The 21,357-nt window shown below is 36.4% G+C and overlaps 2 protein-coding genes and 1 non-coding gene across 4 annotated transcripts; 1 reads left to right on the top strand and 2 right to left on the bottom strand.

Moving 5' to 3' along the window:
• Positions 1-832: 832 nt before the first annotated feature.
• Positions 833-4,832, bottom strand: LOC147542096 (Pre-mRNA-splicing factor 3). 2 transcript variants are annotated; one of them, XM_086633134.1, is made up of 6 exons: positions 3,863-4,832; positions 3,212-3,496; positions 2,636-3,037; positions 2,312-2,506; positions 2,065-2,225; positions 833-1,972 (listed from the first exon to the last, which is right to left on the bottom strand). In XM_086633134.1, exons 1-6 carry the CDS (start codon positions 4,529-4,531, stop codon positions 1,093-1,095), a joined length of 2,592 nt encoding a protein of 863 aa, XP_086489260.1. In that variant the 5' UTR covers positions 4,532-4,832; the 3' UTR covers positions 833-1,092. The 2 variants fall into 2 exon arrangements, with proteins under 2 accessions (XP_086489260.1, XP_086489261.1); XM_086633135.1 differs by having other exon boundaries at positions 3,929-4,774.
• A 4,530-nt stretch (positions 4,833-9,362) lies between these two features.
• Positions 9,363-11,402, bottom strand: LOC147542095 (Pentatricopeptide repeat (PPR-like) superfamily protein). The gene has a single exon (XM_086638502.1). It carries the CDS (start codon positions 11,175-11,177, stop codon positions 9,603-9,605), a length of 1,575 nt encoding a protein of 524 aa, XP_086494628.1. The 5' UTR covers positions 11,178-11,402; the 3' UTR covers positions 9,363-9,602.
• A 649-nt stretch (positions 11,403-12,051) lies between these two features.
• On the top strand, positions 12,052-12,124 carry TRNAA-AGC (transfer RNA alanine (anticodon AGC)). Its single transcript has one exon. It is a non-coding gene; the product is annotated as a tRNA-Ala (tRNA).
• Positions 12,125-21,357: the final 9,233 nt, after the last annotated feature.

Genomic DNA, 21,357 nt, shown 5'->3' with positions numbered 1-21,357 from the left:
ATACTAACATTTTTTACTACTATGACCAAGTTTCTAGCAATTATAATATTAAAATATACTCGACCCTTTCCTTTTTAATAACTACAAGCTCTACCTAGATTAAACCTGATGTAATATAGCTTCTCTAAAGCATTTTTGTTTTATCATCAAAAAAAAAAAAAAACCATTTTTGTTTGAGTAAGAGTCACCTCTTTCTCTATCACGAAAACTTCAACCTCGAGAGTATTTGTGTGTCGTAAGAACTATGGCTTCGCGTGTTTGAAACTTGGGATTTAAGTGCATAATAAAACAAAAAAAAAAAAGCAAGACTTCTTTAGTTAATTCTGGATTCATTAAAAAGAAGTCTCTTGATTTTTTTTAACACCCCAACATAATTAATTTTTTTTGGGTAAATTAGAAGATGTTTGAAGAAGTATCTTATTTACCTTTGTCTTACATTCATTTTTTTTACAGTATGAATTTAACGTTTGGAACGTTTGGAGATGCATCTTTTTTACGTGCAGCGTGTATAAGATTGTTGTTTACAGTAAAGACTCAGCATAACATTGTTGTTTACAGTAAAGACTCAGCTTGGGTGCAGTGAGTATAATAAATAAATAAAAAGACTCAGGTGGAGGGACATACAGACGGGGTGTTGGAAGGTGAACATGACTTGGACTGAAGATCTTGTCGAGAACTACAGTTCTCCCATGTCCGGCTTAGACAGTTTCTGTCGTCCACATTTCGCTATTCTCGTTCCAACTCCCTCACCAATTTCATAGGTTTTCACTGCCATCTACTGAAATAGCTACTAGTTTCCTTCAAGTTGAAGAAAGATAAGAACACAAGACAGTTTGAACTTTGAAATACAAGAACATCATCTATTCTTAACCATTCAAAAAATATAGAGCCGACCAAGTTTGAAATCCTAACCCAGACTTCAATAGAGCATCAAAGAGAATAAAAGGCTAAAGCAAACTACAAATGTTCCAGAGTAGAGCAAACAAAACTTCTGATTCTTCTCATTTTCTGGTCCAAGTACTTGCCACTCCCCATGCTAGTTCCAGTGAAAGCTAATATGATATGATCAGATCATCTGTTAACCGTTCTTTTTCAAAATTGATCATCGGAAAAGTTAACGGCGAGATCCCAATAGTGACCTACACCAGCATCGACGAAGTACTTCCTAGCAGCAGCTTCTGTCCTACATTCTTGAACAAAAAAACGACTGAAGCTTGGTTTAGCGACACTTCCCTGCCAAACTAGAACACACTTGTTGTCTGGTTTATCTTCATCTTCATTCTCCTCATCTTCTTCATTTGACACAGCAGCAGCCCAATTTATTCTTCTAAGCATCAGTTTTCCATACCTCTTGATAGGCTTATTTCCTCCTTCCACAACTACAACAGATATGCCATCAGTTATAACAGCACAGCCTGTTAGGCGATTTTCTTGAGCATTAACATCGACTTTCCAACGAGTTTGCCGATGTGAGAGATCATTGATCTTATAAATGGATACAATTGTTTCCAGTGTGCTCGAATCTTCAAAGAGTTTCTTCTCTTTCTTCTCTCGGCGCTCTGAAGGTGTAAGCTTTCGTGCTATATTCCTGTCAACATGGGCTTGTTCACGCTCAGCAGCTGCAGTTCTGATCTCCATTTCAAGTTTGGTTGGATCTTGGGTCGCTTCAGAGCCAAGAACTTTCATGAGATTACTCATTTTGACCTTAGGTTTTGGTGGTTCCAGTAGGCCTTGCCTTATCATCTCCTGCCTGTCTTTTTCCTTTGCTAGACGGCGCTGCGTTCGTAATTTCTTCTGTTCTTTCTTGGTTAGCTTCAAGGGCTGTGGTGGTGGTGGGGCAGGTTCAGCCGGAGGCTCGATTGGAAGAGGGTGTTCAACATATATTGTGATTTTCTCCATCTTTAGGTTAGATTCGGAAATGTTTTCTGTGTTGATATCCCCATAGGCACCAGTAGGCAAAAGCGGAACATCCCTGATTCATTAAGCATGAACATCAATTAAATAAACCGCTACCATAATATCTAACGGTTACTTATAATGTGAACGACAGATATAAATGCTTACCACCACTCAACCTCAGGAATTAGGTCCTTGGGTTTTTCTTTGATGATGATTCTCTCAGATACTTCTATCAAATTGGGGTTAATATCAGGCTCAGCCTTTGCTCTTGCCAGCTGTGCTTGTTTTGTCTTCAACTCTTTCGCTTGCGCTTCTCCAAATTGACTCTGAAATGCCAAACGGAAAACCGTTATAAACATGCCTAGAAGAGATCATCTGGAAATAAAAGGTCAAAAGGATTAGAATGGACTACCTTGAATTTAATTATCTCGGCCTGTTTCGACCATTGACCTTCCTCAACAAACTGGAAGCTCATCCTCTTAGGTCTTAGGAGCTTTGTCTTATTGATACCCATTCTATCATCGTAATGAGGATTTGATTCTGGATCAACATCCAATTCAGGTTTAAGTATTTGGAATGCATCTTTCTTCTGCTTATTGATGTTGACCTGGAAATATTACGTTCAAGTAATGAGGTGGTAGTGACATTAGTAATACAAAATGTAAACAAACCATATCGATTTTGAAAATGAGAATAATCACTAAAAAAGCAATTAAGTGAACGGGCAAAAACAAACCTTCAAGGTGCTAAGATTAGTCAGCTTCGGCATATTTATCACATTTCCTTGTTCATCTACTTCTCTACCAAGTGCATCTAGACGAAGAACTGGGGCTTTTGCTGGTTTCTGTTGAATAGCTACTTCGACTGGCATCTGTCCAGGAAACATGTTTATGAGAGGAGCAAACTCTGGATCTTGATGAAATCCCATCTTCGCGGCAAGTTCTTGTGCTCTTTTTACTGCTTCAATATTCGGTGCATTTGCAAGCCCAGGCAGTATAGGCAAGGCACTACCAGCTAGCTTACCAGAAGGAGCAGAGCCAACAGGTAAAGTCGTGGAAGGTGCAGAACCTACTCCTACACTTGAAGGTGAAGCTTTAGGTCCCTGAGAAGAGGCATCTGTATTTGCAACTTTGTTCAACTACACAATCAGACGACAACCATTAGATGAATCATTAGCCCTCAACAAAATGAGAAAACATACACCATAAAGAAAACATAAGTATACGACGTGGTCCACTGAGGGGCCAGGTAGTAAAAAATATTATCACATTTAGATGAACAAACCAAAGCAACTAACTGCTGACTAACTTACCAGAGGAATCTTCTTTAACTTCTCAGACAATTTCTTCTGCATCTGTAAAGCTTTCTTAGCTTTTTCTAGAGCTTCAAGAGAGAAAGTTCCAATCTTGGTAGTAGCAGCTGATGTCCCATCTGTACTGGATTTTCCAGGAACCTCATGAGATCTGGTAATACTAACTCCCTTATTTTCAGGGATTGTAGAAATTGAAGATACCTTGGTAGGAGGAGGGTGATCGAGTGCTGAAGACGTCTGCGGGATAACCCTTGATGTCATGTGGAGGGAATCCACAGTAGCACCCTGTAGAAGTGAAAATAAAAGTAAGATCATAAGTTCATAACCTCAACCAGAGTTGACATCAAATTCTACTCTAATGTATAAGGTAGTAACAAACACGCTGATGCAGTGATTTCCTGTTATTCACCATTTACTTTAAGCTGCTAAGTAACAGGTAATATAATATTTTGAGGTGTACTCAAATTGAGGGATCAGCAACAACATAAGAGTAAGCTCATTATCCTAAATCTACAATCCTACAATCTTTTATTCGGTCTAGGGTTTTTCTTAATAGACAGTTCAATGCAAATGTTTATTACGAAAATATTTGCAGAAATTCAAATAGCGATCATCAAGAATTATAATGTATGAGTGAATAGATAAACTCACATTATCAATGGAACCACTAGCATTTACATGAACTATTACTGAACTCTGAAGATCATCATTTTTCACCTGTTTCTTTTCTCTATCTTCTTCCACCACTCTAACATCTTCTTCCTTTACTTTGTCACCAAATCTCCTTCTCTCTCTCTTCTCTACTCTACTATCTCTGATATCTTCATCCTTGTTTGCATCTTCCAATTTCCTTCTCTCCTTTTGATCTTCCTTATCAGTTCCATTCAAATCCCTAGAATCCTCCATTACCTTATCCTTAACCTGCCTTTTCTCTCTCTTCTCATCTTTTGAACCCCTAACTCGTTTCTCACTCTTATCAATTCTCTCTTCACTTTCCCCTCTTTCTTTCCTCTTAGAAGAAGATCGCCTCTCAATCGTTTCCTCTCTCTCATCTCTACTGCTAATTTCTCTCCCATTATTTGGTTCACGAGATCGTTCCCTCTTTCGTTCTTCTTGATCATAATCCTTCGATCGATGTCTATCACTTTCTCTGTGTTTTTCATCTCTGTATTTGTCACTGTGATGACGTTCAACTGAATCCCTTGATCTATCGTCTCTGCTACTCCGATGCTTGTGTTCTCGATCGCGATGATCTTTACCTGATTCTCTTTCATCTCTGGTTTTTCTACTTGATTTTTCCTTCTCATAAACCTTATCCATACCTGACTGTAATTCTCCTGCGTTCTTTTCTTTCTAGGGTTTGTAATGGAAGTGAAGTGTCACCGGTGTTAGAGAAATTTCAATCAATCTGCTCCGATATGGATGGAGGTAAGATGAAATCGCCGACTGGTTTTGGGGAGGAGTAGGGTTTGGAATTTGGGAACGAAGTCTGATGATATTGGGGGAATGGAGAAATGAGGTTCCGGCTTGTTCTTTGATTTATACAATTTATTTCCACCCAACTAGTCTCTCGGAATTTAGCGATTTCCCAACACAGCTAATGTCCAATTAGCAATAGCTTTTTTTTTTTTTTAATTGGATATTAGTGAAATCCCTTTTTCATACTTAAAATACGAAAATAGTCCTTCACTTATTACATTTTTTTTCCCTCTTATATGTCTATGGCCGCCACAACTCTCTAACTTCGGGATGTACACGAATTTTTCTATCTAATTTGTATCTTCACGATCGACATAACACTCTAACTTCGTTTCCCACATGAATTTTTCTATCTAATTTGCAAGTTCAACTAATAATTTCGATTCTAACATTTTAATTTTTATTCAATTCATAATTTCAATAGAAAAAACAACATAGATCGAGAGGTCTCTTTCAAAATGATTACATTTGAAATATTGTGATTTATTATTTTTAAATTTTCGGTAAATGTTATGGTAAAGTAGAAAAAAATGGATACGAGAGAAAAAATAATTATGAAAAATGAAGTTAAGTCGGCAAAACATCATAAGAGATCAAAGAAGAAAAAGATAGATAAAATAATAAGCATAAGGGTGTTTTTGTACTTTTAAATGTAAAAAGGAGGATTTCACTAATATCCAATTAAAAAAAGGAGTTTCGCTAATTAGACATTAGTGATCAGGGGGTATCGCTAAATCGTCCCTTTCTTTCTTAAACTATTTCCACCCAACTACAATTACATTCCAAGTAAAAGTCGGACACGTCCCATAACACTCGTACACATAAATTTTTAATTTAATTGCATGCACATAATTATGTTACGGGAGATTTTATAGTCAATGTCATAGTTGTCAAAGACAATTTCCCTAAAAGCAATTCCTAGTTTGGTTAAAAACATTCTGTGTTTAAGAGGTAATGCCTCAACTAATGTTGCACCGAACGATGTCAATTGTACTTAGATTCGTCGGTCGACGACCTTGGCTGATTTTTTCCATTTTCTCTCTTCTTACTTCCTTCTTCTTTCTTTCTGTTTCTCTTCTTCTTCCCTCGCATCTCTCTACGACCCCCTTCGCTGGCGAAGAAGAAGATAAAATCTCCTATATTATTTTTGAAATTACCCTTGAGCCGAAAATGTTTTTCACGGCTATAAATCGGGGTGAGATCTACTCATGGCAAGAATAGGCTAGAGGTCCAAGACTAGGAATATCATTTTTCCATTCTCCCTTTTTTAGAGGACATACGAAAAAGATTGGTGTATTTTTGTAAGCAACGGATAAACATTTTAGGTAATATAATAATTCATAATGTGTTATGGAAAATACATGAATTTTAGAGAGAGAAGAGAAACTCTACAAGTAGTATGATAGCTTTTGGGTCATTGTATATTTTTTTTGTTGAAGAGGTCATTGCATATTATAGCAACTCATTGTGTTGTGCTTGTTGGTAAGGTGTTATTTCTATTCATAACATACTTTACGAGAAAAAAAAAATAATACAATATGGAATTCACGAGATTTCACAAGTTGGGGGTATTTTGTTTGTATTATTTGTGGTCATAACATAGGATGCAAGAAACAAAAAATGACAAAGAAAGAAAATTTATTTTGTATTCCAGTTTAAGATAACATATGATATTTGTCATAATGCATTATGAATGTTCATAATAGATTACAACTACTTATAAAAAGAAGGTCTTGAAAGAAGACACATTATAATGTATTATGAACAATCATAATCGATTATGAGATTAAGTCCAAATCAAACCACGTAAATTTCTTGTGTTCTATGTGATTGCTCCCTTTGTCTATTGATTTCTTTGATTGCTTGTTTTTCGTCATAACTATGGTTTGCAGTATAAATAAAATTTAGGTCTTCTTATTATCTATAAAGTATATTGTTATAATCTTTTAGAACCTTGTAATGACCTTTAGAGGGACAAAGTATATGTCTTATGATGGTATTATGGTCCCTTCATCAAGATGTGATTTGACTTTGTATTCGCATGATGTAATCAAAGCTATTAAGATGTTCGGATTTTGCTCCTAGATTAACGAAATGATCCTGATATCCATCATGTCACGAAATAAATAGATCACAATTCAATCTATTTTTTCCATTGTGCCTTTTTTAGAGGACATACGAAAAAGAATAGGCTAGAGGTCCAAGACTAGGAATATCATTTTTCCATTATGCCTTTTTTAGAGGACATACGAAAAAGATTGATGTATTTTTGTAAGCAACGGATAAACATTTTAGGTAATATAATAATTCATAATGTGCTATGGAAAATACATGAATTTTAGAGAGAAAAGAGAAACTCTACAAGTAGTATGATAGCTTTTGGGTCATTGCATTTTTTTTTTTGTTGAAGTCCCCCCCAGTGGCGTGGCTGAGAATTTTGGGGCCCGGTGCGAAATTTTAATCGGAGCCCCCTTAAATCGCAAATTTCAAAGTAAATATGATGCATTTATTGTAAGTAATGAATAGTACCCATATAACAACCTAAACATATAATTACATAATTTATAACAATAACTATAAAAAAAATTGCTTATAAATCAATAGAAAAATAGAAGAGTAAGATGCTAATTCGATAGAGAAAAAAATCGGACCTACTAAATTAAAGGGGTGAAAAATAAAGAACGATAAGAAGATGAAGAGTGAAAAAATTGAAACGTCAAATATTTAGTTTGTTATTTATGTTTGACTTCGTATTGACATCTAGCTCTTTTAAAAAAACCTCTTTAATGTACTTACAAAACAACAATGACCAGTCATCCATGGAACCTACCAACTCTCTTGTAGTCTCTAGTGGTGGCCAACAAAAAAACCTTACCCATTGACCATTGTAGCCCAAGTCATGTTTAAAACCAAAAAAAAAAATTATGTTTCTTGCATGACTTGAACCCATGACCATTGCGGTGTGAGACAAGAACAAGACCAGCTGAGCTAATTTCCTTAGATGTTTTAGATCAACTTTGCTGTTATAAGTATGTTACTATTTTAAATTTTTCAAGAAAGGGGCCCTAGGTAGAGGGGGGGGCCGGTGCGACCGCACCGCTCGCACCCCCTCACCCACGCCCCTGGTCCCCCCCCCCCCCCCTCCCTCCTCCACCCATTTTGTTTTCAACAATGGGTTTAGGCGTGGGAACAAGGAGTGAGCTCTGGCGTAGGTGGGGTGTCGGCTAAAGATTTTAACCTGAGCGCACCACACTAAAACTTGGAGAGTTGGGCAGGTCCAAGACACGCATCGGGCTCCCATGGTCTATCATGGGCTCGATATCCGTGGATGGGTTTGGGCCCACTGCCACAAAAGGCTCAACTGGAATTTTATCTTAAGAAGGAAAAAAAATTCATTATACAGTTATAGAAAAAAGATTGAGTATATAAGATATCCAAAATCAAAACAATGACTGAAACAAATAAGAGAAGGTATGAGACTAATCTAGAGAGAGAGAGAGAGATTGAAAGTAAGAGATGAAGAAAAATGGAGTAGAAGATAATGCTGATTCATTTAATGGCCTACTCCTGGACTTGGAACTGAATGTAGAAGCCGAATACTAGTTGGGAAGAACTTTCCATCCAATAGTAACACAGAGAGACTCTTCTTGCTAGGTGAAGAAAATGATTTATTACCTTTCCATACTAAACTTTCTTCCAATGAGTTAGGGGTTGTTGCTAAGTTGCTCTTGATTTCATCCAAATTTTTGACTTTTCTTCCAGTGATTGAAGAACTTAATGAACCCATTAAGAAGATGATCATTAGTAACAAAATAGTTAATGGCCGAGGCATTACAAAGATGATAGAGAAAGAGAGTGAGAGTGAGAGAAGGGTTATGAAAATGACTTGGAGATGAGAGTTTAGAGAGAGTAAGACAGAGGTAGTGATTGGCTTGGTTATGTGGAATGAGTCAAAATAGGTTTTGGAACATGGTGAAGTTCATTTTCCTTTGGTTTGTCATTGACTTATAGCTCTACTGTCACTTTGGGAGTAGGGATTTCTCTTGAGAAAGACAATAATAGACAACCCTAAGATTCTTGCAATCATTGTTTTAATTTCAGGGTAACCACTACTCCTATATTAGACTATTAGTACAGGAAAATGGGACTATGCTCCCACGAGTCCCATCGAGCTGACGTGTCGGGTTATGATCTAGACATAAAAAGTGACACATCAATCTGTGGGAATTCGATCGGAACTCGTGCCGGGCATACCATCACGGTTGATTAGTAAAAGGTCTACATCAATTCTCCAACAGGCCTAGATAAAAATAATTGTTTGTTTACTTAAGTGACAGGTGAAGAAAACTTCTTAGTCTAACTATGGTTCATTATAGGAAACTGTTTGACTACTAAAAATCACTATTTAATAAATAAATTACAGAGTAAATAGGGTGAATTTATAAAGGGATCCTAACTTTCCGTAAGTTGTCATGTGACCCACTTTGAGTTTTTTAATTCGAAAAAAAAATGTCAGGAAATAACATGGCGGGTACAATTTATTAAAAAAAATTCTAATCATTTTTTCATCAATCTTTGACCGCGCAATTGATGGATTGACCATTATTAAATGTCAATAATGAATTGAGTTGGAGTTTATCTCTTTCGTTGTTACGTAGATGCATCAAGGAGATGTCAAGCCACACAGAAAAATTGATTACCGATATTCTCTTCTAATTCATTTTTTTTACAAGGACTGGGAACGATTCCGTCGAGTAAAATTCGCTACATTGAGTACAATTAAGTGCATTTTCGAAGATTAATCAAGCTCCTTTTCCACTCCTCAAAACCCTCAACATCTTCATTCCTTCCCTAACATCACCTATTTCATCTTCTCTTTGTTGCACAAAATATATGATAACTAAACACAACTTCAACTATCTGTTGGATTCAAGTTTGATATCTTTTCTGCAACAAGCTTTGCTAATTCACCATTACCATCCCTTTTGCAAGCACTCAACAAAGATTCCCAAACATCTAGAGCTTCTTCATTAAGCGGCATCGATTTAACTAGCTCCTCCATCTCGTTTAAACACCCTGCACGACTAAGTAAATCAACTATACAACCGTAGTGTTCAATAGACGGTTTGATTCCATGAACACGGGTCATGAATTTGTAAACACTACGGCCTTCATCTAACAAACCACAACGACAACAAGTAGAGAGAATGCATAAGAACGTGATTTCGTTTGGGTTATATCCATCATTTATCATTTCATAATACTTTTCAAGTGCATCTTTACCATATCCATGAATGCTCAAACCTGCAATTATCGAATTCCATGTACTAACATCTCTTGTTTTGGTATCATTGAACACTCTCAATGCCTTCTCGATGCATCCACACTTTGAATACATATCAACTAGAGTAGTAGCTAAAGAACCGTGAACTTTAATCTCATTTTTATCGATATAAGCATGAATATGTTCCCCTTGTTCCAAATTTCCAACTTGGGTACAAGCAGATAAGACATAAACAAGTGTATAATTGTCTGGTTTCACCTTCGAAATTTGCATATCTTTGAAAAGCTTCAACACTTGGGCGAATTCATTCAAATGCATATATCCTACTATCATGGCATTCCAAGAAGCAACATCCCTTAATGGCATTTCATCAAATAGACCCCTTGCTTCTTCAACCAATCCAACACTCACATACCCAGAGATCATAAAATTCCAAGACTCAACATTTCTCTCAGGCATTTCATCAAACAATTGATGAGCTTTCTCCATTAAACTCCTTTCTGTAAGCCCACTTAAAATTGCATTCCATGAAATAACATCACTTTGAAGCATTTTGTCAAGCAACATTCGTGCAATATCAAAATCACCAACTTTTGCATACAAATTAATTAAACTATTCTGAACAAAAACATCAGACCCAAATCCTGTTTTGAGAATTTGAGCATGAATTTGTTCTCCTTCATCAATTTTACCTGAAAAAGAACAAGCTTTAAGAACAAAAGGGTAAGTGAATTTATCAGGAGTAAATGAACTATGAAGCATTTGATGAAAGACAAGAATGGATTTTTCAGGGGATGAACTATTGGCGAAAGACCTAATTATGGTATTCCAAAGATAAGAATTTGGGTTGGGAATTCGATTGAAAACTGAGTAAGCATATTTTAAGGTTTGAGGGTCAGAAATGGAGGGGAATAGAGTAGAGAAGGAGAGGAGACGACTAGCTGCGTAAGGTTGATGGAAGATACCAGTTTTAACCATGTGAGCGTGGGCTTGGTGGAGTTCAGAGAGGGAATTTGCTATCTCTGTGAATGAAATAATGGAAGGTGTAGGTGTGAAAGCTGCCATTGTTGCAGAAAGATTGAAAGGAAGAAGGTTGGTAAGTTTGTACACAGTCCTAGTGTTGAAGGTTAAAGACCAATTCTGAGTTGGGAGATATAAGGTCAAGTGATGCACTTGAAAAGTATTATGGTCAATGGGCCACATTTCGACTAGCCAAGCCGGCTAGAACTAGGCGGCACTTATGCTTTGGAGCTTGAAAATCCAAGCTTGCTTGCGGATCTGAGACCTAGATTGGCTGCCATAAATTTCTACAACAAAAGAGTTGTTACTGTTCTTGCTGACGTAGATTTGTTTTTATATCCTAGATTTCGAGATTGAAGGATCTGAAACGGCGAGACCATCGAACTCGCCCAGTCCGAAGCCCTCAGACTGGTCAATTAGAAGAGCTCGCCTACAGGTGTGGTGACTCAATGAAGATTGACCATAGTCAATCTCTTAGCTGAGGTCCCAAAAGTAATTGTATGAGGGGCGCCTTTTTAAGTTTTAGGTTTCTTTAATTTTATGGTTATTTTCTTTATGACCCATAGTTTGTAACCAGCTTTCATTTTTGCCCCTTATTTTTCATAAATCCAAAATTGATCTTTTTATTCTTCTTCTCTCTTTAACCTCTTTCTCTATCTAACCTTCATTTCTTTCTTTTTTTTCCTTCTCTCTTCTCTAAAGTCTAACCTCATTCACTCTAATTCTTTTTGCTGATATGAGAGAAAATTACAATGTGTTGAGAGCAACAGAGAGATTGGTCTTGTAATAAGTAAGCTCAGTTGGATGGAGTCTTACTCATATGTTAATCGAAATCATAAGTGAAAATTTATTTTGTCAGTGACGTGGTATGTTTTGGATTGTTAGCATTACTTATAAGGACACTTCAAATATGACTTTTAAAGAAAAGCCATGTTCATCCATTTATTGAACAAGTAGGTAACTTTTTCAATTAGTTCTTTAACCTTTGGTTTACTAGTCGGAATATCAAACGTCCGAAATATCTAATAACTTTGGTTGGGTAAAGTTTGTCATCCACGGGGATGTAGCTCAGATGGTAGAGCGCTCGCTTAGCATGCGAGAGGTACGGGGATCGATACCCCGCATCTCCAACATTATTATTCTTCTCGTTTTTTTTCTTTTATGTTTGATTCTAACTGTCTGTCTCTAGTAAATAAACGAGTTTTAAGTTTCAACTCAAAAATGAGTATTCTTCGCAAGTTCTATATAGATTTGATGAAACAATTTTTACTTAACTCTTTGCTCAAATTATGTTCTAGATTTAGAAAGATAAATGATAATACTCAATTCATAATTCTGATTCATTAAGAATAATTTGATGTTCAACAAATACAGAAGGGTGCAATTAACATACAAAATGAAAAACAAGCTAGCCTATACGAAAATACCATTTACCCCACCACCACTTCTGCTCTTCTAGTAATAATAAATCCATAAAATATAACTCACTAGAAAATCTTAGACGATTAGCCGACGAGAAAATATCCAGCAACACAAGTCGCCTTAGACATGCCTCGACTAATTTACAAAATCCTCAAGTATGACCGACAAGATATAAATTTCGGTAATTATGAGAAAAATCAAACTTATGTGAAAGAATAAATCGACAACCAAACTAGCTGAACTACTTCTCTGTGATAATCTAGTATGGTCTTTGCCCCATAATATTACCATGAGGATCGTAGTTACAAGTGATAAAGGTATCACCAGATGTGCATATAATTTTTGCACATCCAACCCTAGTACTACCTCTCCAAATCAATTGTGTAAAATGCAAGCATTCTTTCTTTGGCAAACAAGAATTTTTCCAATAATTAAAGTAAGCTTTTTCTGCAAACCATCCTCTCATAGCATCGGCCGCCGTCCATTTCTTTCCTTTACCCCAAAATATATTCTCACCATAGTTAGTATTTGAATGGATGAGTTTACAATCTCTTCTTCTTTGATTAGCATACCATCTTGCATAATTAGCTAAAGTTGAACTCCATTTAAGTGGTTTTAAACCATATTGAGCTCTAATCTTGTTATGTGGATTAAGGTATGTAGAAATTGACGGTGGAAATGGCGTAAGTGATCTGCGATTTGACGAATTCATAGCAAAGATTGGGATAACCATTAGGAGGAATGAAGTAATGAAGAAAGATGGTGAAAATAAGAACTTTGAACTAGTCATTGTTAATGAAGAAAATGATAATGAGTAGCTAATTAAGTGTGCTTATTTAGCTTAGTTTTGAATCTAATTGTTAGTTTTTGAGAAATGGGTTATGCTATTTATATGGTTTTTGAAGTGAGTGATGAATTAATTAATGCAAGATGTATTATCATTAATTATGTTGGATAAGTGGGTTAGTTGATCTTAATTAATGTAATTTAGAGAAATAAAATAGTGTGAGAGGGAGGGAATAAGAAATGAAATGGGCGGTCAAAATGTCAGTTTATTTCACAACTTATCATGTGTGAATGTGTTGAATCCTATTTGAAAGGCTGAAATGTCGTTATAGAAATGTGGAAACTTACATAATTATCAAGTGGGCAAATGTGGAATCAAACTCTCATAAATTAGTTCCAATTGTTTAACTAGCTAACAAATATCAACCCTATACGGGATCAAATCCCTTTTTGGCCCCTAAATTGTGTAACTCTCTAAACAAAATTCTTGACTTCCTGACGTCCTTTACGGTTTTGGGATGGGTGGGAATCGGGCTCAGACGCCATGCGAGTTTGACAAAAACCTTGGCTTGATAATCACACGGGTAAAAGAATGGTCTAGATTAAAGTCAAACTTTAAAAAGCTGTTTTTCTTTTTAATGAAAGTGGGTCATTTAAGTCAAGAATTTTGTCATTGTAGCACTCCCCCTAATCCTGATTGTTAACCGTTTTTAGTAGTACAAGTCAAAATAAAAACACATGGGGCGTGGTTAAAGTAAGATATTAAACTAGTTCATGTCTGAAACTGTTTTTAGACATCATTTTTTTTTGCAGCTTATGAAGTGGAGTTCCCATGTGATGATAATTAGTTTTTTTTTTTTTTAGATTCTTCCTTTGTATTTCTTCTCATTTCAATTATAAGATCTTTGAGCTTCATAAGTAAATGAATTCATATTTGCTCTACCACCGACTCAGACTTTCACTCTTTCATTAGAAATTCCCTAATGGCTATAGGCACTTCCAGGCGTTTCTTGATCCAGGTAATTGGGAATTTGGGATATTCCAACTCCTTCAATTGATAAATTAGTTACTGGATCCAGGACCCGTCTAGATTAATAGAATCACCGAGCCAGCGAGCCTGAGCTTTGAGTCAATGCCTAGCAGACGTGCCCGTAACTATATCAGGGATGCGTTTAGATTAAAAAAAAAAAAAAAGGTAGTTAAACCCTCGATCTTTCTATCATTCACTTGATCTCACTCCCTTCCGTTTAAAGAGAGTGAGTTAAATACGAAAAATAGTGAGTGCATTTAAATTTCTCTTATTCAACTTCTTCCGTTTTCTTTCCTTCTTTTTGTGGTGGGCTTAACAAATACTTAGTCCAAGTCAAAGAGGGAAGGGTATGGATGTGCATTTATAATTTCCAATAAAGTCAAAACTAATCTGATGTAGTTTCCTATAAGAATGAGACAAACAGTGAGTGCCTATATAATCTCTTATAAGTTAAAACTAATCTGATATAGTTGTATCAACAGCAGAGTAACTTAAAGGTGATGAATTAACAAGGCATTCTTTCAACAAAAGAAAAAAAAAAGGCATTGGGTAGCTCAGTGGTTAGGTCTTTGCCTCTGGTAATTTAGGTTATACACCAATCCTGTGCAGGGGCGGAACTATGTGGAGACCAGGCTGGACAGTTGCCCGGCCTGATGATGGGCCTAGAAAGGTTACCCTAAATAGGTTACCACCCGCAAGTATACGGGCGTCAAGTAATAATTCCGGTAAGTCCGGTTCGTTCCTCAGAGACTAGTTAAACCTATTCTAAAACTAGGAAGTAATAAGATTGTAAAATGATTTGGTTTTGGTTTTGGTGATAAAATAATAAAGAACAAAATAATAAAACAAATATAAATAAAAATGAACTCAAATGGGGAGGAGTCTAGGGTTTAGGAATTCACCACATAAAATTACCTTTAGAGCAAATAATTATCTAATTAATTCTCTTTTCTTTATAACTCAGAATTTCGGATAATGAACTATCCTAATTCCGGGAGATGTTTTCGTTAAAACCGAATAAAACATAACAATGTAATCATTTTATTTTAAATAAATAAATTTCTAAACTACTATTTATCAATTAATAAGTATGAACCGTCAAATGATTTAACATAAGCACGATGCATCAAATCGAAAAGTATAAATAGTGAAAAGAAAATCTATTTATCAAACTAAAACGAATTAAACTATGAAGCATTAATCAAGAGTTAATCAATAAAAATTATATCTCTAAAAGATCAAAAATGGGTTTCATCGTAAAACCCTAGATGGAGAGTCTTAGCTAATCATGATCGAGATTTAAATAAATATGAATAATAAAAGAGGGAGAAGAAAACTTAACTTTTTCGCTATTTCAGAACCAAACAGGGCCTTAGGGAAAGATTTTCCTTCTGTTTTCCCAAAATTCTGCCAAACAGACCCTTAGGGAAAATTATTTTCTCATCTTCCCGGAAACGATTTCCAGGTGAGAAAATAATTTTCCTTCCCTGGTTTTTCTTCTCCTTCTCTGTTTTCTCTTATTTCTCTTTCCAAACTTCTATCTTTATCTCTCTATAGTAAAACAGTAACACTCTCTTTCTATCTCTTAGCCGAAACAGTAAAGGATGAAGAAGATAAAGATAATTCAATGGAGTTTATTAATTCAATCTCTTTCTACAATATCTCTCTCTCTCTCTCTCTCAACTATCTTAATCTAAATCTCTCTTTCTCACTAAGAGGAGAACTAGAAGAAGAAGAAGAAAAGAAAAGAAACAGAAACTACAAATTTTTTCTCTCTCTCTAGCTCGGTTTTGAGCTTTAATGGTGGAGAGATCTCCTCTTTCTTTCTGTTTAAACTCTTTCTCTCTCTCTCTCTCTCTCTCTCTCTGATTTTACTATAGGTTGAGCTCGAGAGGATCAATTCCCAAAACCCCCAATCCGAGATGTTCTTCGTCCCCCAGCCGAGATGAGATCCCTTAATGGTGGTCGGTCTCCTCTGTTTAAAGCCGAGCTCCTGTTGTGAGTCATGAGAGCTTTCCAAAACCGAGCCCTTCTTTCCTTTCTCTCTCTCTCGAAAATCTGATCACCACGCAACAAATCGAGCTCACTTTCCATCTCTGTTTTCATCCTTCCTTTCTCTTTAACTCTTTCCTTCTCTATAATATCACATTCCCTCTCTCTCTCTTTGGTTATAAGAAGAAAGTGAGAAGATGAGATGAGAGAATCTTTAATACCACCAATCGTGGGCTGGCATGTGTTGATGAGTTGGCTAGGAAGAAAAAAAATGGAAACTCCCAAAAATGGGAGGTCTCGGTTTTAAGCTGAATAATTGGTGATGAAGGTGATAATGCTGACGTCATGATGACGTCAGCAGAGGCTTTGACTCATGGTCCACCTATTTTGACCCGAACTTTGACTTGCTCTAATTTGCTCATCCAAACTCCGATTTGACTTTCGTTTTCGCCTACGGGTTCGTCTTGGTCTCTACTTTCCATCCGAGCACTAATCTCGATCATGAAATCAGAATCAACAAATGACCAAAATACCCCTCGTCTGCGTTTTTCCGGCTTTTATCCGTTTTGCACACATAACTCTGAAAAAGGTACCTGAGTAGAAAAAGAAGCAGATCATCAGAGTAACCGCTCGAACTGGACTAACTAACCCGAGTTAAGAGATTCAAATGAGACATTTTCACGTCTCATCAAACATCCCCAAACTTAGATTTTGCTAGTCCTCGAGCAAAACAGAAAAATACAACCAAGCCCAGTTCACCACTTTCGTAGGGAATCACGATTGCACTTAGCACGTGCAACAAGCCGTTAAACCCCTAGGTTTCCCCTAGTGGACGAGTTTTGTCTCGTGAGGGTTTGCAGTGAATATACCCACAAAATTCAAAAATTTCAAAAATGCATAAGGGTCTAAATATGGTATGGACTAAAAATGTTATCTGGTAAGTTTTTGAAAGTTAATAGAAATGAAATCAAAGTTGACCAAACCATACAAAAGCTAAAAATCTCTTCACTACTAATCAAGACTCGAAGTGCACGTGACTAGCCAATATAAGTATCATTTCGGTTCTGAAAAGACAAGACCTTGATTACCGTCTCGATACATTTCGCCTCGACTACTGCCTCACGGTCATACACTCAAAAATTCAAATCACTCAGAAATGGTTCACTCAATGTGTGAGTATGAGTGTGACAGAAACTCAACACATTACAAAAGATGGACTAAAAGTTTGGTGAACGACTGATCTCATAGAAAGGAAACAACCACTAATACGGAATGGGGAAGCTAACCAACTCTTCTCACCTGATCAACTTTCTAACAATGCTTCCTAGAGGTCAATAGACACTAATGATGATGTGACTAGAACTCCTGAGAACTCGACGTCTTCAAATCTTCAAGAACTACTTCAAAGGATAAACACTTAAACAAAACTACACAAACATTTTTTCTTTTGATTTTTTTTTTTTTTTTTTTTTTTTTTTTTTTTTTTTTTCACAGACTCTGGTAATAACAATCATAATACAAATAATGCTTTCTTCACACTTTCCTTGGGTATAATTCTCTCCATTTTGCTTCATGCCTTATTCTCAGGGTTCTAAATGATGGATGAGATCTATTTTCCTCTAGTTGACATTGCTTTCAAGTTTCTCAGACTACAAGAGAAGGGTTTACTTCCTGATGACATCCCTAGTGGTTGTAAAATTTGAACTCAAGAGATCAAATGAGTTCTTCTTTCAATATTGCGAGGTTGAGTAGCTCTTCATTCTACTCAGAGTTAGCGCAGAAGAGATCACTCAAAACAAAAAGAAAGGCTCAGAATCTCACATAGGTTAAGTCTCCACTAATGATCAATCTAGTTCTCTCAGAAATGTCTACTCTTCACCTATCTAACACTCACATGGCTAGTGCACAGACAACTTCAAGACTCAAAATTCGTGGAAAAACCTTTAGCAAACGGATAGTCCGACTAACTAGACTCTATAACTATTAACAAGCAAAAACAACTAGACTCACATTTTCAATCCAAAAATTAAAAATTTTGAAAAAATTTTAAACCCTTTTGAATTTTTGAAATAAGGACTTAGCAAAAAATTCAATCCCCTATCCCCAAACTTAAACCGAACATTGTCCTCAATGTTCTGAAGACTATGCAAAAAATAACAGGGTGAAGGGAGAGATATTACCTGATTCGGAAGTCCTAAGCGTGGGTTGCCTCCCAGAAAGCGCTAAGTTTAACGTCTTCAGCCAGACGAAACAGATGATTCGAAAAAATAAAAAGAATTTACCTACTGGATTACAGATATGTGATTAACTGTAAACCAATATTCGATACATCTGTGGGTCCACCCAAAACACAAAGTTTTCGGTGAACGATAGTCTCACATTTTTGTGAATTGCAGAGGGTGCATGTGAGACTATCAAAGAAGAGGGGCAATCCCCAAACTTAGTGGATGCACAGTCCACTAAGTAACTATAAATACTAGGACCAATGACTAGAAAGTCATCAAAAGGATCGACATAACAATGAAGGGCCAATATATCCGTCGAAGGCAGAAAGTCATCTGCAAGTTTAGTGGATAGAATATCCACTATTTCCATAGACGTTCCCGAGGAGACATCTGAAGTGTCCCAAAAGGGGTCAACAACCGAGTCTGAGATCATGTGAACGGTCAAACTAGACTCTAAGGGTAAGGCAACAGGATCGGGGACCAAGTCAAGGTCCATGGTTTCCTTAGGTAAACAGTCTGACAAACTATCTAACATGTCTCTACTGTCATCAATGTCCTCAAATACATCTGGAGTCTCGCAGTCATTCATAATATCATGCCTTCCTAGAATTTCATCTAAGGCTGACTCCTTACAAATCTCAAATGTCGGAAAGTTCAGAATAGTGTCGTTCCCAAACTTGCTCATAGCGCCGTCATTCTGGATATCAACGTCTAATACAGTCCTATCATGGTGAGATGACATAGGTGGAGGAAGCAAGACAACAAGGTCATCAGACCTTTCAGGCTCTAGGATATTATCAGTAAATTCATCGACATTTAACTTAGTACTAGGGTTAGACGTATTAACCTCGTCATCGTACCTAGTACCTTCCTGAGTTTGGGGTGGTGAAACCCCTTCCTCGTCGGCGAACAACTGTGACTTAAACATTTTCATCTGTTGAGCCAAGGACTCAGTATCCTGCTGCATTTGAGTCGTAAATTGTGACATAATCTCAATAAGACGACTCTCGGACTCTGATCGGGATCTATCTTCAAGAGTCTCCTCGTAATAAGGTTCGCTAGTGTAATTAAACGTAGACTCTTGATAATAACTTCCTCCGTACATATTAGGATCATACCTGTCCCTAAAGTCATTGGTCTCAGAATAGTGTGGACAATAAGGTCTCTCATATATATTTGGCGTCGGACCATATCCATCGCTAATCGGACCATCTCTACACATTTGCTGATAATCTCCTAATGTCATATGAGATCGATCAGGCTCATATGGTCTACTCCACTCACTAATCGGACTGTTTCTAGACATTCGTTTATAATCCTGAAATGTCATACCCGGTCGGTTAGGCTCGTCTCTACACATCTGTTGGTACTCTCCTAGGGTCATACCAGTTCGGTTAGGCTCAACTAGCCTATTCCCCTCGTTAAGTCGTTGACAATCTCTTAGAGTTGTACCACGTTGGTTAAGCCAGTCTTTACGCAACTGTTGGTATTCTCTTAAGGTTATATCAGTTCGGTTGATGACGGGTCCCTTTAGATCAAGGTCATCATCATCAACAGGGTACGTCCAACCATTAGAAAAATGCGCCATGATGGTCAGGCACGATCACAAGATGGGAATTGACACTTGCAAAAACTACACTCGATTCCTTTCTATTGGTCCATTTTTTTTTTTTTTTTTTTTTTTTTTTTTTTTTTTTTTTTTTTAACACGAAAACCGAGGAAGCACTACGAAGATCTTATGCAAAGTACCCACTAACAGGGGATTCGTGGGTGATTAGAGAAAGTTACCTCCCGTTCGAGACGGGCGACGACCTTTGCAGACGACTCGGGCCACTCTCCCCGCGAGTGTTCGAACCCGAGGCTTCGTTTTGGTTTTTCGGTTACAATTTATAAAAGCCCTCCAATTTAGGGTCAAAACAAAAGAAAGTACTAAAAAGTCTAAGTCTCTCTCTCACCAAAATAAATACAAAAAAAAAAATAAAATAAAAATAAAAACAGTAAATTTCTTCTTTTGAGGTCCTCCTCCTTGTTGCGCCTCCTCTTCAGCTCCTTAGTGTTCTGCACACCAAAAACAGAGAAGCAAGTCAAAGTATCCAAAATTCAAAACTTACCAAAAATAAAAACTTTCCAAGATTAGAACAAATTTAAAACTAGTCCCCGGCAGCGGCGCCAAAAACTTGATGGGCCTAGAAAGGTTACCCTAAATAGGTTACCACCCGCAAGTATACGGGCGTCAAGTAATAATTCCGGTAAGTCCGGTTCGTTCCTCAGAGACTAGTTAAACCTATTCTAAAACTAGGAAGTAATAAGATTGTAAAATGATTTGGTTTTGGTTTTGGTGATAAAATAATAAAGAACAAAATAATAAAACAAATATAAATAAAAATGAACTCAAATGGGGAGGAGTCTAGGGTTTAGGAATTCACCACATAAAATTACCTTTAGAGCAAATAATTATCTAATTAATTCTCTTTTCTTTATAACTCAGAATTTCGGATAATGAACTATCCTAATTCCGGGAGATGTTTTCGTTAAAACCGAATAAAACATAACAATGTAATCATTTTATTTTAAATAAATAAATTTCTAAACTACTATTTATCAATTAATAAGTATGAACCGTCAAATGATTTAACATAAGCACGATGCATCAAATCGAAAAGTATAAATAGTGAAAAGAAAATCTATTTATCAAACTAAAACGAATTAAACTATGAAGCATTAATCAAGAGTTAATCAATAAAAATTATATCTCTAAAAGATCAAAAATGGGTTTCATCGTAAAACCCTAGATGGAGAGTCTTAGCTAATCATGATCGAGATTTAAATAAATATGAATAATAAAAGAGGGAGAAGAAAACTTAACTTTTTCGCTATTTCAGAACCAAACAGGGCCTTAGGGAAAGAT

This window comes from Eschscholzia californica, unplaced genomic scaffold (genome assembly GCF_041429995.1).
Source record: "Eschscholzia californica isolate CP2 unplaced genomic scaffold, dmEscCali1.0.p SCAF_4, whole genome shotgun sequence".
NCBI lineage: Eukaryota > Viridiplantae > Streptophyta > Magnoliopsida > Ranunculales > Papaveraceae > Eschscholzia > Eschscholzia californica.
The sequence above is the reverse complement of the archived record's forward strand: the minus strand, read 5'-3'. Positions and strand labels throughout refer to the sequence as shown.

Bases quoted from the DNA above. Each gene is read 5' to 3' on its own strand.
- LOC147542095 (XM_086638502.1), bottom strand. From the start codon at position 11,177: ATGTGGCCCATTGACCATAATACTTTTCAAGTGCATCACTTGACCTTA.
- LOC147542096 (XM_086633134.1), bottom strand. From the start codon at position 4,531: ATGGATAAGGTTTATGAGAAGGAAAAATCAAGTAGAAAAACCAGAGAT. The intron at 3,497-3,862 runs GTGAGTTTATCT...TCACTTCTACAG, and splicing joins CTAGTGGTTCCATTGATAAT to GGTGCTACTGTGGATTCCCT. The intron at 1,973-2,064 runs GTAAGCATTTAT...TTAATGAATCAG, and splicing joins ATTCCTGAGGTTGAGTGGTG to GGATGTTCCGCTTTTGCCTA.